We start from the raw sequence: 19,241 nt of genomic DNA on the forward strand, positions 1-19,241 counted from the left end.
CATTTTTAAAACAGACAAAACCTAAAACACCAGCATCCCAACACATTAACCTACCTGCTTCTCTATTTACATAGGCAGTTGGTACAAGAAGTCTACAACCATAATTAAACATTTGTGTCAAATGTAAAGCAGGAACTCCAAAACAGTTTAATCAAGAGCCACTGGGAACTATCTAACAGCGCAATCTGTTCTGAACATGACCCTGAGGCACTCAGTTCTGTTGATGTCTCAGCATGTTCCATAGCTGAATCTTGACACTTAAAACAGAACAAAGCCCTACCAAGATATGGCCAACCATCGTCTATTTAGGAAACATCAAAAATACTGAGTTGAATCCTAGGAATCATAGTATGAAAGTTAGATCCTATGGTTTTCTTCTATGTTTTCTTTCAAGACAGATAGACTTTCTCTGATGGAGAACAGTCTTTTTCTGGTGATGCAAGTCTTTTTCTGATGAAGGAAGACAAGACTTGGTGTGGGCCAGTCATAGTATCCAACCCAATAGGTAAGATTCCAGGTCAGCATACAAGATATCTATAGGACATACTGGGGCTGCTCAGACCCCTTCTCACTACAATTCTTGTATGCCTGAAAAACTACTCTGGAAATTCAGGGAGATTCTTGGGAACAGCCTCATTTGCAGTGTTAGAAAATGCAGTCAAAAGATGGGTGAAAGATCTCTTGTGCATGAATATGGACACAAGCAGAAGATAGAGTGTGATATAGAAGTGTCTGAATATGACTAAGATTCAATTTTCCATTTAAATTTTGGGCTAGTCACATTTACTCAGCCTAAAATTTTTCATAGGGTGTAGTAAGAACAAAATGGAGGAAGACAGGGCATCCTCTAGGGTTCACTTGGTTAACACAAACTAATCTTCCCCGTGCTTTAACCCATGGATCCCCAAGCTTTTTGACCCTGTGGGCACATTTGGAATTTTCAGAGGATGTTGAATACCAAACCCAAAATGGCTGCCATAGGAGGCACAGTCAAACCCAAAATGGCTAGCACAGGAGTCAGAATCATTCTGCCAACAAACCATAGAATGAGAATAATAACTAAATGAAGAAAGCCAATGGGGAGGATGAACGAAAGATGACATAAAAAAAGGAAAGTCTGAAGGAGAAATACTTAACAGTCCTCCTGATCTTCCAATAGCTGCTGTTGCAGCAATGGAAAGCCCTTTCATTTGAATGATGAGTGCAAATTATAAGCCTTGCCTTACAGCGCCTCACCTATTTTCTGAAAAGCCTATCAGAAGCCAGGAAATTCTGGTGGGCACTATGGCACCTGCAAACAATACACTGGGAAGTCCTGCTTTAACCTTTTCAGGGTACAGCTGGATGCTGTGGTCTAGCTGTGATCATGGTTTAAAATAATTTGCAGTTAAATTGGATGCTGGTGTACAATCCAGCCTTGAATGCAACTTTGAATTTGTCTTCCATTCAAAGAAATACAGTATGTAAAGAAACTGTCTCCTCAGTTGCATCTGATTTCATGCTTTACTGGCCAGTGGAAGTTTTTTGCATAAGTATGTGTCCATTGGGCTTACAGTTATCAGTCTCCAGGTGGTGACAAAGATCAATTCCCCTGGAGAAAATGACCACTTTGGAGGGAGGACTCTACGGCAATACGCCACATTGAGGATCCCCCCTTCACAAACCCCACCATCTTCAGGCTTCAACCTCAAAATCTCCAGGTACTTCCCAACCTAGAGCTAGCACCCCTAGTTGGGCCAGTACAATAGTTGTGTCATTACAGGATACTGCTCTCATTCTTCAAATTTTATTGATAGAGTGCAAGGCTGTTATTCTGGTTACACTAAAGTAGGATTGCCAAGTCCCTCCACCGCTGTGGCGGGCAACTCCTCTTGTGTGCGCTTTGCATGCGCAGCACAATGATGTTATCTGGAAGCGACATCATCATGGCAGGTACATCATGCCAGGGACACTCTAGGATTCATGGTAAAACTCTATGGTAAAAATATCATAGAGTTTTATCACAAATTCTAGAGCATCCCCAGCACAATGCTCTAGGATTGTGGTATAAACTCTTTTTACCGTAGAGTTTTTCCATGAATCCTAGAGTGCCCCTGGTGCATGACATCACTTCCTGGTGATATCATAGTGCAGGGCTCTCATGTGACAATGGGGCTCTTTGGGGTTGGGGATCCCCTGGTGGCCTGCTCCGTGCCGGTGGGTTGGGGCCCTCCAAACCAGGGGATCTCCCACTCCTGTCAGGAGATGGCAGCCCTACATTAAAGTCCAGTGAAGTCCCAGATAAATTCATTTGAGGTAAAACAGTGATGTGTGCCAGGGGTACAATAATATTTTGCAAGTAAGAACAGTGTTTTTAAAACATCTTAACTTTTAAAAATTGTGTGGTAATCAACAGTCTCGTAAATATTCCTTTGATGTGTGTAAAGTACAAAAGATATTTGTTATTGGATTAGTTGAACCTAGGGGAGGGGCCATGGCTCAGGGCTGAACATCTTCTTGGCATGCTAAATGGTCCCAGGTTCAAACCTGGCATCCCCAGTTTAAAAGTAACAGGTAATACCTCACCCAGAGACCATAACCCTAACCCTGGAGAGCTGCTGCCAGTCTGAGTAGACAATACTGACCTTAATGGACCAATTGTGTGAATCAGTATAAGGCAGCTTCCTGTGTCCAAATGTGACCTAAATTGATTGCAAGGCTTTCCATTGTACTAGGCTTCATATGTGGTTTGGGGTTCTTAGTGAGTTGGCAGACAGGTCAACCCAATTTTTCTGTTTTCATTGGAGTACAAAAACACAAGAGCTGGACTATATTTTTTTCTGCTACTGTTTGCTGCTTTCGTTCTTTGCTGCTTACGTTCTGTGCATTTAGTGATATTCAAATAAACTAAAATTAAATTCAGACTCATTACAGCAACTCGGACAACTAAGTTATCTTGCAATAAGTCATTGAATGTACTTTCTCCAAGTCCTCTTTCATATCACTTCTAAAACTGGATGAAGTTAACTTTTTAAAATGTAGCCTGAACTTTTGTTTAATTTAGCACAATAGTCTTAAATACTGATTCTCAGACCTGATCCTCACAGTTAGGAAGGCTATCCAGCCCCTGTTCCCCCCCTGAGTTTGCACCATATAGGTTTGTAAGCAATAAAACTTCCAGTTTAAACACTGCTGATTCGTACAAAACTAACACATTAGGATAGAGCCTTTTTTTCTGGCCTTCTAACTTCCCACATACAAGGACGTCTAATTTGTTGGGTGGGGGAGGTTAATCTCCATGCATTTTTAAGTAGATCATATCCAGACAGTCTGTGCCATAATTTTTAGGTAACTAAGTGGGAAGCTGTGCTGGTATCTAGGTGGGAAGCTGTGTTGGTCCAAAGCAGCAGAACAAAGTTTGAGTCCAGTGGCTTTAAGACCAACAAAGTTTTATACAGGGTATAAGTGTTTGTATCGCTGATGATTAGTGACTTACAACCTCTACTGGATAATGACAGTTCTCTTTCACAAGTACCGGGGACAAACCTTTTCTTGCACACAGACAACCCTCCCTCCCCCCAATCTCAAGCACAAAGTTCCATAAAAAGCTTTAAACTGCAGTTTCTAAAGTATGCAAAGTAAACAAAAAGACATACAAAGTTCTGACATCAGGTAATGTATTCCCCTTTTTCCAGTCATGGGGACAGGCAATATGTTATGGAGAAGACTGAAACCCCAGCCCTAATCACTGGTAATCCCACTCAGTCCTCATCTGGTTTTGAAATACTGCCAGGCAGTCTGCCCTGCTCTCATACTCACATACTTTCAATCCAATTTCTACAGCCATAGGATCCAAAAACTATATTATTTATACATAAATAATTCTTAGGATCCTGAATGATGTTATAGGGTTGCCAATCCCCATCTGGGGGCAGGGTATCCCCCAGTTTGAAGGCTCCCCCCCCCCGCTTCAGGGTTATCAGAAAGCAGGGGGTGGGGTGGAGGGGAGGGGAAATGTTTGCTGGGCACTCCATTATACCTTATGGAGAATTGATCCATGGGTATCTGGGGCTATAGGGGAGCTGTTTTTTGAGGTAGAGGCACCAAATTTTTAGCATAACAACTAGTGCCTCTCCACAAAATACACCCCAAGTTTTTAAAAGACTGTACCATGGGGTCCAATTCTATAAACTCCAGAAGAAGGTGCCCCTATCCTTCATTATATCCAAATGAAGGAAAGGCATTTAAAAGGTGTGCAGTCCCTTTAAATGTGATGACCAAAACTCCCTTTGGAATTCAGTTGTGCTTATCACACCCTTGCTTCTGGCTTCACCTCCAGAATCCCCAGATATTTCTTGAATTCGACCTAGCAACCCTGTGTGCCCAGTAAGGGATTTTTTGCCTCTGCTGTACTTTCTTGTGTCTACCCTTTTGTCTTCTCCTTCCCATCACAAAATATTTAGTGTTGTGAGGAAATTCTCGGTGAAATGGCAATACATATTATTGAATTACTATACCAGGAGAAAACAGAAGCTTTTATACATGGCTATTGGGTTTTAGCAAAAGCAACATCTCCTTCTTAATATCAAGTTAATACCTTAATATCAAATTCTTACTGCTATTATAGTAAATGACATTATTCTCTTCCATAAGCAAATTTCCTCCTTTCTGCTTCATAGAACTGGTAAAAATTTAATGGGGAAACACAGGGTGCTTGCTTCAGCAGCCTACTAAATCAGTCCTTGCCATTTTTTGCAGTGATACGCATTTCATTAATAATCAAAGGCAGCAGCATTTTTGCTCGTTACTGGCTTCAGTGTGCATTGTAGCTTTGTGTATTTTGTTTGCTTGTTATGTACAGGAGTTCAAGCCTATTGGGACAGCTCACAACAGAAAGGCCCAGCCTTTTGTTGCAGCAGCAAACCTTGATGACAAAAGACAGGTAGTGAGTTCTTCCTATAACTCTCCCATTGGGTTGTATTCATCTGGAAACATACAAGACGCTCTTCATGGACAGCTGCGGGGCCTAATTCCTAACTCTTCTGGCCAGTAAGTACTTTGTTGTAAGATGGTCTTCTGTGGCAAAACTTGGTTTCATGCTCTTGAGTCCAGCTCTTGCTGTTGGTTTTTCTTCCTTGATGTCCAAAATGTCCAGAATGCTGTTCAAAACATTGACTTCACAAATCAAGGTTCACATAGGCAAGACCGATGTACAGATATTTCCTTTACAGAAGGTTGGCTGATATCGTGCACACAGTCCTCTTTCGAGAAACATTGGGTATGATTGAGCCAGATTTAAGCACTTAAGGCTGTTATCCTATGTACACACATTTAGGATTGAAATCTGGAAGACTGATTGGGTTTGCTTCTGGTAAACATACCTAGACCCAGGTTGCAAATCCTATGGATATCAATGAAAAAGGTGTACAGCCTGACCTTAAACATGTTTACTCAATAATTTATATTCCATATATTCATTCCACTTGGGTGAATAAACTTACACTCTAGTAAGTAGGTTTAAGCTTGCAGCCTAAAAAGTGCTTTACTTGGGCTGGATTGTACCCACCGTTACTTTTTTTCTCACAGTAACTGCAAAGGTGTTACTACTACTACTATTACTACTACATAACAATTCAATAATTTGCACTACGAGTGTTAACTAATTTTACCTGAGAACAAACATTACCTGAGAACAAACAGTAGTTTGTTGAAGATAATCTTTGTAATCCTTTCCTTTTTTTGCAGGACTTGGGCTACTTTGAACACAAGCATAATATTCGTCCCAAACCTTTCATAGTCTCAGGCCAGAGCAGGTTATAAATTCTTTCTGTATGCTGTAACTGGATGCATGTTGTTTCCTTCTTTGTTAATGGTTACTCACAATTCAACTGAAAATAGTAACACTGCTACTTTGGTATGTTGACTTCTAATTAATTAAACGCTTGCTTCACAATATATGTAAACCAGAAATCAAAATGCCATTTCTGAACAACTAAGGAACCCAGTTCGTATTAGGTCTCCCATTTACCTGTCCCAGATGAGAATTATCCACCTCAGCCCCCCTTTTCCAATAGTATTCCCAAGGAATTGAGGAGCAGGAGAAAAAATGACCTCAGCATAGTCGACGCTCAAGAAATTTCCCTTGTTCTGTATGGAAAATTCCATAGAGACTTGGAAAGGCAGTCTAAAATGTCATCCAGAAGTGAATATCGCATCTTTCCCAAACTCTGCCTTCCTCAGTATGTCCCAGCAGTTGTCAAGGCAGTGTTTGTTACCACTAATTTTAACATTAAGGAGAATAGATAGATAGATAGATAGATAGATAGATAGATAGATAGATAGATAGATAGATAGATAGATAGATAAATTTATTGTCATTGTTCTCCACAAAAAGAGAGCAACGAAATGAGGTGCTCTTCCACAAACATACCAACACATCAAACACACATATTCATATTCATACCATTTAAATACATCTAAAACCATTAAAACCATTTAAACCATTTAAATACATCTAAAACAGATAAACATTCATAAAACCATTAAAACCATTTAAACCATTTAAATACATCTAAAACAGATAATCCTTCATAACCCTGCATTTAACCTAACCACAGCACTTGGATAGAAACTGTCATTAAATCTGTTTGTCCTAGCCTTCAACACTCTATATCGTCTACCTGACGGTAAGATCTCAAATAGCAAATGGCCCAGATGTGAAGGGTCCCTTAGGATCATTTGTATCTTCCTTTTACATCCCATATTATACAGATCCACCAATGAGGGGAGAGAACATCCGCAAATCTTTTGTGCTCTTCTCGTCACTCTTTGGAGCACCCTTCTCTCTGCTTCCGTGCAGCTCCCAAACCACGCGCAGAGGCAATAAGATAAAATGCTCTCAATGGAACTACGATAAAAGGCAACCAGCAGACTCCCTGACAGTTGTAGTGATCTTAAGAGTCTTAAGTAGTATAGTCGTTGCTGGGCCTTTTTCTCTAGAGCTAAAGTATTTGCCCCCCATGTTAGATCTTGTTTCATGGTAATTCCCAGAAACTTCCATTCTGTCACCTGTTCTACCATAACACCATCAATAAATGTCCAAACTACTCTTCCTGTAATCCACTATAATTTCCTTCGTCTTATTTATATTAAAAATAAGATTATTTACTTTACACCAAAGGGACAGCTGTTGAACTTCCCTCCTATACGCAGACTCATCATCCTCAGAGATGAGCCCTACCAATGTTGTATCATCTGCATACTTAATGATTTTGTTACTCAGACTGCTAGAAACACAATCAGACATGTAAATAGTGAAAAGAAGTGGACTCAAGACACATCCCTGAGGGGTGCCAGTATTTAAGATCTTCACGGAGGAAATATATCCATCCATTTTAACCCTTTGTGAACGACCTGACAAAAAATTCAAAATCCACTCACATATAGAGTCCGACAGCTTCAAATCTTTAAGCTTAAACAACAATCTATGGGGTGATATTGTATTAAAAGCAGAACGAAAATCTACAAACAACATTCTAACATACGTCCCCTTTTTATCCAAATGCGATAAAGCAGTATAAAGAACAGTATTAACAGCATCCTCAGTAGATCTATTTTTCCTGTAAGCAAACTGATATTCATCAAAAATAACAGGAAGGCAGGAAATAATATATTTTCGAACTAATTGTTCAAAACACTTCATTATCACAGAAGTCAAGGCCACTGGCCTATAGTCATTTAAAACCTTTGCTGGTGTCCTCTTTGGTATTGGGACAATAAGGGAAGCCTTCAAACAAGTGGGAACAATGGATTGTGACAAAGAACGATTGAAAATCTCAGTCCACACCCCGGCTAACTGCCCCGCACATTCCTTTACTACACAACCAGGGATATCATCGGGACCTGCAGCCTTTCTAGAATTTGGTGAGAATAAATGGTAAACCGGAATATAATAGTCCATGTATTCCTGCAAGGTTACAACACTCTGCTAAGAAGTCTGCAAATTACAGTTAATTTGGGTCTTGTACAAGAGGACAGCTTATTGCATTGCACCCTAGGAGAACTGAGATCAGAAGGTAAATCAAACATTTACGGGCCTATTGCTTAGAAATTTTTACAGACCTTTTAATGTCTGTGCACATTATAACCCATATGCCTGTCCTTGTCCCAGAATCAACAGCGGAGAAGAAATCACATGCATAGCCTCCATAACACTAATTTGGTGCAGCACTGTCACCATTCCTTTCCTCTTCTTTCTCTGTTTGCCTTAAAGAGCAAAGGGCTTGTTGGCTGGAAGGAGTATGAGAGAATGTCATGTGTGTGGTAGCCCCTGGAGATCTTTCACCCCAGAAGGAAGACTGAGAGAACCATACATAGTGCTTCCTTCAGCTGCTCAGTTTAAATGAAAGATTTCACAGGTTGTGGATAAGAAAAGGAAAAAAGAATAAATTGGTACTCTGGTGTTCTATAAAGAATAAGAGAGGATTTGTTATTAATGAGGACGTTTCAGAAAGCAGCAGCTGGTGTTTAGCAGATGAATCACCATGGTTCTCCTCTTTTACTTCTCTTTGCATTAAATGACCTGCAAAGACGTATGGAGTGGGTTATCTCATGTTTTTTCCCCCTACTATTTCTTACCTCCTTTCCCCAAAAGCTCCCATGGGATTTCTACCCCTTTCTCATCTTTCCACCCACAAGCTAACCTGCCATTATCTCCCTCCCTGTCTTCAGCTTTTGCTCCTTCCCTACCCTGGAAAAAAATTGTCCAGTTGTGCAGTGCTGGCTACTAGACTGAGCCCAGCTGTGTGTCAAGAAACCCACAAGGACTTGCTGAGAGCACTCAACTTTCCTTGTATTCCCCTCCTCACACAATTTCCTCTTTTCTTCCTCCTGGCAACCCTCATATTCTCACTCTTCCCAGCTTCCTTCTCTCCTTCCCACCACCAACCAGTCTATGTTTTATTTGCCCCCCCTTCAGCTGTATTTATTATTTATAACCTGCCTTTTCCCATAATGAGGATATCTTTCTCCTCCCCTCCATTTTATCTTAAAAACAACCCTGTGGGGTAGGGTTGCCAATTCCCAGTTGGGGGCAGAGGATTCCCCTGGTTTGGAGGATCTCCACTCGCTTCAGACTTATCAGAAAGGGGGTGGGTTTGACTGTCCTCTAGGCACTCCATTATACCTAATGGAGGCCAGTTCCCCATAGGGCATAATGGAGAATTGATACATGGGTATCTGGGGCTTGGGGGGGCTGTTTTTAAGGTAGATGCACCAGATTTTCAGCATAGCTGCTGGTGCCTCTCCTAAAAAAAAGCCCTCCAAGTTTCAAAAAGATTGGACCAGGGGGTCTAATTCTATGAGCCCCAAAAGAAAGTGCCCTCATCTCCATTATTTCCAATGAAGGGAATGCATTTAAAAGGAGCATGGTCCCTTTAAATGTGATGGCCAGAGTTCCCTTCAGAGTTCAATTATTCTTGTCACAACCTTGCTCCTGGCTCCACCCCCAAAGTCTTTTGGTTCCACCCCAGAGTCCCCAAATATTTCTTGAATTGGACCTGGCAACCCTACTGTAAGGTTAGGATGAGAATGTGTAACTAGCCCAAGGTCACCCAGTGAGCTTCCATGGTGGACTGGTGAATCTCCCAAATTCTAGTCTGAAATTCTTAAGTACTACACCACACTGACTTTTGTGAGATGGCTGCTGTTGAACAGAAACAAACAGCCTCTGCTGGGTGAGTTATACAGTCATGTGATATTAGTTCCCTTAGTGGTTTCTGCCAGCCTGGCCATGAGGACATTAAATAAATAAATAAATAAGCACCATTTAAGAGTTTACGCAACAACCCATGGTATCTGCTGAAAGCGGTCTGAAGTAATTTTGCTAACTGCATTCGGGGTAAGGAGCCAGTTTAGTGTAGTGGTTAAGTGTGCAGTCTCTTATCTAGGAGAACTGGGTTTGATTCCCAATTCTTCCATGTGCAACTGCTGATGTGACCTTGAGTCAATCACAAGTTCTTAGAGCTGTTCCTCTCAAGAGCAGCTTTTGTTAGAGCTTTCTCAGCTCCACCTACCTCGCAGGGTGTCTGCTGTGAGGAAGCGAAGGGAAAGGAGATTGTAAACTGCTCTGAGACGTCTTCCAGTAGTAAAAGGTGGAATATAATCTCTTCTTCTTTTCTTCTTCTAAGGTGCTGTCTTTGCTAGTAACAATGCCCATGCTTGGCTTTTAACAACTCAGTTCTGCTTTTGACATTCATGATTCCATTACTGACAAGTGTTGCCCTTTTCTCCCAAATACGGCCCCTCACTTTATTTCTGCACGATGGCATGTGCCAGCATGGCTGTCCCCTTGTATGGGTATTTGGCTGGGTAAGCTGGCAAGCGTAAAAACTACGTACTGGTTTTGGAACATGTGTGCCTCTTCTGGAATTCATTTTCTTTGTCTTGCCTTTGATGGTAAGGAATGTGACTTTCTTAATGCTTTTGACAATATGGTCCGACATAAATTCCATGTGACATCCAAGAAAGGAAATTAGATTTGGTACCTCTGTGTCTTGATCTTGAAACAGGATCCTTTAGACAGAGAAAAAGTTGGTGCCTTAACTTGAGGTCGATACATAATTCTCGGTTATGTTATAGTAATGCACCATGCTGAATGTTGGATAGCAAATAAACACTGGTGATCCTAGATGAATTTCGAGAACCTCAAAATCAAAGGTAGACTGCTGAAAATTAATAAGGACTAGTATTGTCCAAAAAGTTGCAAAACAGTATTCGCATGTCAATACTGGCATTCACTAAATTGTAGATACTCACTGTAGCATTTATATGCTAATTCCAGAATACACTGACTCAGAAGTAGGTACTTCTGTACAGTTCCTAGTAAGTGTGCATAGATTAATAATCTTACGGAGCAGTCCTAGGCAGAGTCACTTCAGTCTAAAGCTTCACATATTTCAGGAACTGTTAACAGAGCTTGAGCATATTATTTGGGTATTCTTTTGTTGTGTTTCCAGAGGGAGACCTTGCACAGCTCTGCTGCTCTGAGATGCATGGCAGGATCTCAGTGTCCACATCTCACCATGGAGGGGGTAACACATACATTCCTGCTTTATTTGTGGCCTGTCCATTACTGCTTCCTTCGACATGCAGATTTATTCTTAGGTGCCAAGTTCTAATTTTATGTACTAAAGCTAACTGAAATCAGTGAGATTTAACTGTCCTCTAAACATGTTTAGCAAAAGGATATGAGTTATTCAAGAAAAACTAATACAGCAAAACAGCTATTGTATTGAAACTATTTCTGTTGACAGGCCAGAGTATATTCATCCTTATCCTTTCATCTAACTTCTAGTATAATAGCATCTTAAGAATTTCACCAGAGTTCTTAAAAGTACCTCATCAAGGTTCAGTGAATAACAGCCTGAGTTTATACCACCCTTATTGAATAACTTTCCAGGAGAAAGTATTGTTGAGGACATTTATTGCTGTAAAAAGTCTTTTAAATTCTGGGGAAGTGTAATAAAATTAATGACACTGAGGAGATTTTAGCTGTAACACTTGGTGTGGAAGTATTCTGGTGGCTTTATAAAGAACAAAGGAAAGACCCACAGTCATTCCAAATCACACACACACACACACACACACACACACCATTGAGTTTTTTGTCTGGGACCATTGAATGTTTAAATTAGAGACTCTTTGAACATTGCACAAGCATGCCTCTTTTGCCAGTGTGAAACAAATGCAAGAAAATGTATCTGACACATTTCAATGATTTGTGGCCTCCATCTGAATAATTAGCCTCCTGATCCTAGTACTTATTGTTAATTACCAAATTGATGTTTAAGATGAGCTGTACCTCTATTACCAGAACATAGGAAGAGCCCTGCTAGATCAGATCAGAAATCCATTTTTTCATCAGATTGTTGATTTGCCCACAGGACTGGGGGAAATTTGCTTCTGGATTTTTCTTCTGGTCCTGATTGTTGTCTGAAACTGGTCAGGTTATTAAATTTTGTTGCACGTCTACAAATCTAACATGATTACCTGCCAAAGTAGCAGGTTTAATTAAACCTTGGCTGAAAATGAAGCCCTGAAAATTTTTGGCATATTAGCTTAAACTTCTAGGAGGTTATATGCAGTAAAAAACAAAATAAATTCTGGTTGTTGTTTTTCCTTGCATTTGATTCACTTAGTCCCTTGCAAATGCTTCTGCTCCTGTTCTTCATCTCTGTTTTTCCTCTCTGGTTTGCATCACATGTTCTTTTATATACTGGTTTTTGGCACAGTGTTTGCAGTACTCCTTCTGGTATTGACGGCAGCAGTGGACGTAGCACACCCTCTTCAGTTAGCACTGTTAGCACTATCTGCCCTACTGAGTTGAAAGCAGCAGCTAAGATGGCCCCCAACATTCCCTTAGAAATGGAACTTCCTGGTGTCAAGATTGTACACGCTCAGTTTAACACACCTATGCAATTATATTCAGATGACAATATTATGGAAACGCTGCAGGGTCAGGTTTCTACAGCACTGGGGGAGATACCCCCAATAAGGTAATGAAAGAGACTGTGTGTGTGTGTGTGTGTGTGTGTGTGTGTGTGTGTGTGTGTGTGAGAGAGAGAGAGAGAGAGAGAGAGGGAGAGATATTTACTAATGCATGAATATTGCTGGTTCTTACATCATTCATTATTAAGACTTAAAAATAATGAATGCATGCAATTTTAAAGTTATAGCATACAAATTATTAAGCGTTAGAACAGAATTCATTCTCATTTTTTTCCATATGATTTTGTGTCATGTGCTTTTTATTATCTGAGAAAAGGCATTTCAGAACATAAATCCAGTTGTGGATTTCTGCTTGGTCTAGACCAGGGTTCCCCAACATGGTACCTGTAGCACCATGAAGACTGCCAGTATTCTATTAGTGCATGACAGTCTTTTCAAAAAGAGGGTGGGGCCATTGCTAAGCAGGGGTTGTTATTGGCTTCCCTCATTCAACTGAAAGAGTTTTCCACTGGATAAGAGGAGGACTGGTAAGAAGCTGGGCTTTCTTTAGTCAGTGTATGGTTCTGTTCCCCCTTCAAGATTTTCTACTTCCTATCAAGTGTGAGAAGGAAGGTCTTCTATTTGGCTGTTCTTCCAATGGCAGCCATTTTGGGTTTAGCTCCACCTTCTGTGGAAGCCATTTTGGGTTGGTGCTCACTGCTCTGTCTCAAAATTGCAAAGGTACCTGTAGCCTTTAAAAGGTTGGGGACCCCTGATTTAGACTGTATGAGCAATGTAAAATTAAGGAAGGTTTACAATAGTTCTGTTTTCTGGTTTTTCACTGATAAACTGGATCTATGTATGAGCAGCTTTTAGGGGCCAAGAGCCAGTTATCAGAGCACACTGAGCCAACTGAGAAGGTGGGAGTGGAGCCAGCTGTTAAAATGCCGGCTCCACCCCTGCAGTTCCCAAGATGCCTTGTGCCTAGGGTTGCCAATCCCCAGGTGGGGGCAGGGGATCCCCCAGTTTAGAGGCCCTCCCCCCGCTTCAGGGTCATCAGAAAAGGGGGGGAGGGGAGGGAAATGTCTGCTGGGAACTCTGTTATTCCCTATGGAGATTTATTCCCATAGAAAATAATGGAGAATTGATCCGTGGGTATCTGGGGCTCTGGGGCTTTTTGAGGTAGAGGCACCAAATTTTCAGTACAGCATCTAGTGCCTCTCCCCAAAATACCCCTCAAGTTTCAAAACAATTGGACCAGGGGTCCAATTCTATAAGCCGCAAAAGAAGGTGCCCCTATCCTTCATTACTTCCTATGGAAGGAAGGCATTGAAAAGGTGTGCTGCCCCTTTAAATGTGATGGCCAGAACTCCCTTTGGAGTTCAATTATGCTTGTCACAGCCTTGATCTTGGCTCCACCCCAATGTCTACTGGTTCCACCCCCAAAGTCCACAGATATTTCTTAAATTGGACTTGACAACCCTACTTGTGCCCCACTGCTCTTTCTCCTTTGCACAGGGGCAAAGGTGGCCCCCAGATTGCACGGCCTTTTGGCTGGCGATCGGGTAGGAGCTGTGTTCCCTATCCTTTCCCCAGTCACTGCTGAGCCTGTGTGTTAACAATACACCATCACTCAGCTGTGAAACAGGAAAGCCTATTAAAGGGCTGAAGGGAAGAGAGGAAAAGCATATGTTAGCTCTACCATTTTGAAGGCAGAGCTTAGTTCCACCACACTTCTAAGATTGGTTGTGGCGAAAGTGTCAACATGGAAGGTCCATCCACAGTCACTTTTGAACAGGTGCAAATAGGGTGGGGGGGGGTTCATTCCAGCTCAAAGAGAAAGACCTAGGAGCCCCACAAGTCATGCTAGAAATGAGCATAATGTTCTATAGGAGCTCCCAATAAAAGCAATGGCATCTAGTCAGGGCCAGCGCGTGGGAGTTGGTGTAGGTGGCCACCTGGGGCACCACCTTGCTACACGGGGAGCCGGGAAAAGGATAGAAAGAAGGAGGTGGCCTCTTTCCGGGTCCCTCTGAAGCAGGAGAGGGTCAGGCGAGGGGTGGGGCAGGCCGCATGTTCTTTCTTCAAGAACGTGTGGCTCGGCCTGCCCCTCGCCCGGCTCTCTCCTGCTTCAAAGAGAGCCGGGAAGAGGCCATGTCCTTCTTGTGAAGAAAGAAGGAGGCGGCCTCTTTCCTGGTCCCTCTGAAGCCAGAGAGGGCCAGGCAAGGAGCAGGGCCGGCTGAGCCGCGCGTTCTTGAAGAAAGAACATGCAGCCTGCACTGCTCCTCGCCTGGCCCTCTCCCGCTTCAGAAAGACCCAGAAAGAGGTCGCCTCCTTTTTTTCAAAGAAAGGACACAGCCTCTTCGCGGCTCCCTTTGAAGTGGAAGAGGGATGGGCTGAGCATTTGCACAAAGCGCGCAGCCCAATGATGTCACTTCCAGTGATGTCATCGGGCCGCACACACAAAGAGCCTAGGCCGGGGCAGGGATGCAGGGTTCGCCCTGGGGTGCCAGAACCCCTAGTGCCAGGCCTGCATCTAGCTGTCCACAAAGGATAAGATTAGCAAGACATGGTTATTGGATGAATAAGTATTGAAAGTGAGTGGTATTTTAGTCATAGAAATTATGTAAAATGTTGTAACTCCATTATATTATATCTCAAGCTTTCTGCATATGTGCCTATGAGTCAATCTTATCTAAGTGCGCAGATGTTAAAAAGGGAATCTATTTTTCTATATATTTATAATTGGGGTAACTTTAACTAGTGCAGTATTTTGTCAGCTATTAAAATGTTTTGTATGAAATATCAAATGTTTATGGCAGGTGCAAATTTATTTTTTCAGAGTTTAGCAGTTTGTAATTTTGCAGCTAAAAACACAATATATTTTTGTTCTGTACTGTACTGTCATATTCTAAAGCAAAAAGTATGCCTTAAAATGCAATAGTGGACAATACAGGTTTCATCAAATATAATATATGGTACTTTTTCATTTTACTTACTTATCAGACAGTTTTCTGTTGCTTCTTGTCTAACAGGCTAAAACTCTTTCAGCATACATGGGATTGCCTTTAAATTGCCAGAGACTAATATAAAGGGCTTTATTCCATCATTGACCTGTAGAAAAAGATATTAATAGCATCACTGAATTGAACCACATGGAGAGCCGGTTTGGTGTAGTGCTTAAGTGTGCAGACTCTTATCTGGGAGAACCGGGTTTGATTCCCCACTCCTCCACTTGCACCTGCTGGAATGGCCTTGGGTCAGCTATAGCTCTGGCAGAGGTTGTCCTTGAAAGGGCAGCTGCTGTGAGAGCCCTCTCCAGCCCCACCCACCTCACAGGGTGACTGTTGTGGGGGAGGAAGGTAAAGGAGATTGTGAGCCGCTCTGAGACTCTTCGGAGTGGAGGGCGGGATATAAATCCAATATCTTCTTCTTCTTCTCATAAAATTACTCAAATATAGCTACATAAGCTAAGCTTCTAGAAAATTAAAAACCTCTCTTAAAATTTGGAAGATGTTCCACTGTCTAGGTAGTGACTTGATAATATTAAGTGAAGTGATGTTACCCATTCTAGAATCCTGGACTAGTCTGCATTGATGGCATCGCAAGTAGTTGCTAACATGCTTTTGGGAACTCTTCCAGTAAAGGAGCTTTGAGACGTCTCCATTGGTGGGTTCATTTTCACTAGGCATGAACTTGGAAGAGCTGTTGTAATGCCAGAGTATTTTGTGTCTGGTAGCCTTAAGTCCCTTTTCTTGCGGGACATTCCAGGTGCCTTTATGATGACTACTGAAGATCAAGCCCTGAATCCGAAACCATTAGCTGCTACTACTCTTGGCAAGAAGTAAAAAGTTTTAAAGTGTGTATCTATAGATTAAGCATGTGTTAAAGGAGGATACTTTTACTTTATTTGTGCCTTACTGCTGGACACTAAGCAAAAACCAGTGGGCTCATCTGGACAGTGGTTTTGTGTGCTCCGTTGGCAGTAGTGCAGGAAAAAAAACTATTTCAAAACAGAAAGTCAGGTCTCTAATCTTGACAAAATAAACTCATTCTATGTAGACCTTGCCCCAAACCTAGCTAGAACTGTAGGTGACCAATATTATTAATTATCATTAGTATAGAATGATGCAGTTATGGTAAGCATTTGTTTCATTAAAAAATAAAACTTGTATCTGTATATCTATATAAAAGTTATATGAAAGAAATTGTATGTAGAAGTTGAGAATAATTACTCCAGTTTTGATCTGTTGACATGCTACTGTTTGGTCCTTCCATTCTTTATTGGTTAACCATTTTGTTACCGTTATTGACTTTGCAGCGACCCAGTACCAACTTCAGTACCTAAGTCTGATGTTTATAGGATGCTACATGATAACCAGGAAGGATCCAGTCAACCACGTCAGTCTGGATCCTTTAAGATTCTCCAGGATATGGTCTCTGAAGAATCTGGTTAGTTCTAGTTTTATCCATCTTAAATATTTTTAATTTGCTTTTTAAACCCACCGCTTTTAAGGTTTTTTGCATACCTAAGGACTCCCTAAGGTTTACAGAAACATCACTTGTGCCTGTCCCCAGGCCCCACTGTGCATATTTAAAAAACTGGCCTACCAAACAGGGTTTTTGTAAAAATTGTTGTGATAATTTACATGAAGAGTTTTATCAATGGTTTGTAGACTCAGTGGGTAAAAGAAGAATATTCACATTTATAACAATAATGAATACCAAGACAGTGAGCTGTAGAGAGAGCATTTTAACCAAAATTAAAACATGTTGGATAGGAATAATAGTAAATTAATATTTAATATGTTATGATATACTAACTAAAGTGTTACAGATGATGTCTACATGTAGTGATAAGCAGAATTAGTGAGATTAATAGGTGAAAGACTGCCTGACTGTTAAGCCACTGACACAGATATGTAATAGTTCTGTTTCTCGTGATAGTTGCATTGAAAAGAAAAAAAAACCATAGAATAACAAACTGCCTGAACTTCCAGTATTAAATAGTTAAACTGAATGAATGTGATCTAGACTAAAAGTAAAAAATGTTTTAATTCCTTTTGGTTTTCAGTAAGAATTATAAAGAGTAACTAGCATGCATTTATTCTTGTAAGAGATGACTGAAGAAAGTGGGAATCCAGTAATAAGGAAAACCTATCTAAATAAATAAAAATAAATGGAAATAGATTTATTCATGCAGTCTATGGTCCTAAAACATGAAATATTTATTAGTGAGGAGATGGAGATGTATTCAGTGTTACAATCAAATTTTATTGCATAGGCCTCTGATTCTAGAAATTTAGAAGAAGCCCAGAAAACTGAACTGTTCTGTGAATGGAAATGTCTTTTCCCACTCCCCACAGATGGACGGCCAACTGGTACAAGGAGTGTGAGAGCACCAGTAACAAAGCCATCTGCTGGTGCAGGAAGTGTGCCAAAGATTCCCTTGTGTGACAAGTGTGGAAATGGAATTGTGTAAGATTTTAATTTCATTTATTAACAAATCCATACCATAGATACTCAAAAGAACTCCCCAAAACTCAGGGTGAAAACATGAAGAGATTTATCTTGAGAATGAAAACTCAAACCATTCACAGATCTAAGAGTACTCGTAAACTATTCAAAATTCCAAGGAACTAATTTGGATAGACAAATGTGTGTGTTTAAACTTCAGTGCAATATACTGCTTTTAAATATTCAAACTGAAGGTGCTGGGACAACAGCAAGGCATAGTCTGTAAATCACATCTACGGATTCTGTGTTGCTCTAAAGTTGGCAACGCTGCTGAACTATTACGTGACCGGCATGGCTCCTACTGAAATACAATCTTCATAGGGTGCCTAATAGCCCTGTGCTATGCAGAGTGGACTTAACAGAGCATCAGATCAGATTTAGGGCTCATTACTATGATGCCAAAGGACACCTGCCCCATCCCTCTATCGCTGCAGGTGGCCTCACAGCAGGCTCAGTTTCTGGGGAGAAACTAAAAGGCAGAGGATTGGTCTAAGACTCCAGTATGAGTGTTGGGCCACTAAGCCACCGTGTGGTGAGGCATCTGAGTCATTCCTGTCTCTCATCTCACCTAGCCTGAGTGCACCGGATGTAATATGCAACAATTGATATACATATGTATATAACATGATCTTTTAGACAGCTGTGCCTGACAGTATTAAATATGATCATCTCAAATGCAGAATCTAGGGGACAAGGAAGTGAAATCCTGCTTCCCATTATATATTGATTCTACATTATTTGCCCAGCCTTTTGAAAGGGCTTCTTTTGGTCTTTGGACATTACAACAGTGGGTTCTACCAAATGAAGGCAAAATGAATTGTTCCATTGACTTTGTGGGGGGGGGGGGGGAGAGACTCTAAAATGTGCCATGTAGCCATAGCCTACTCAAACTGAGCTGTCAGTTGTTCAGGCTTGTTGAGACCCGTACAGGAGTAAATGATGGTACAAGTATTGACTCTTCTATGTATCTGAACAAGTTCCAGTATTACATCAACACTAAGGATTGTATATTATAAACCTGTAACACAACACATTATCTCTATATAGTGAGAATGTCTAAAAGAAACCTGCTCAGAACTTCCCCTATGCTTAGCAGCATATACAGTTAACCATACTTTGTCTTATTTTTGCACTATATTGCATTAAACAGCAGTGATTAACAGAAAAGGAAGAATCCTTACCTTGTGAGAGAAGCCACAGTCATCTAGATTTTCTGTTTTAAAAAATGATGGAAGTTCTAGGCTAAATTACTAAACTTG

The 19,241-nt window shown here is 41.0% G+C and overlaps 1 protein-coding gene across 2 annotated transcripts in view; it reads left to right on the forward strand.

Moving 5' to 3' along the window:
- PDLIM3 (PDZ and LIM domain 3) overlaps positions 1-19,241 on the forward strand; it is a 38,796-nt gene that overhangs the window by 16,529 nt on the left and 3,026 nt on the right. Inside the window, exons 4-7 of one of the 2 annotated variants that reach the window (XM_060246447.1) lie at positions 5,725-5,792; positions 12,270-12,533; positions 16,787-16,917; positions 17,832-17,943. In XM_060246447.1, the coding sequence (XP_060102430.1) occupies positions 5,725-5,792; positions 12,270-12,533; positions 16,787-16,917; positions 17,832-17,943 (575 nt within the window). Of the gene's footprint in view, positions 1-4,840; positions 5,029-5,724; positions 5,793-12,269; positions 12,534-16,786; positions 16,918-17,831; positions 17,944-19,241 lie in introns of both variants that reach the window. The other variant, XM_060246448.1, reaches the window with a different exon arrangement.

The sequence above is a fragment of the Heteronotia binoei genome, chromosome 9 (genome assembly GCF_032191835.1).
Source record: "Heteronotia binoei isolate CCM8104 ecotype False Entrance Well chromosome 9, APGP_CSIRO_Hbin_v1, whole genome shotgun sequence".
Taxonomy (NCBI): domain Eukaryota; kingdom Metazoa; phylum Chordata; class Lepidosauria; order Squamata; family Gekkonidae; genus Heteronotia; species Heteronotia binoei.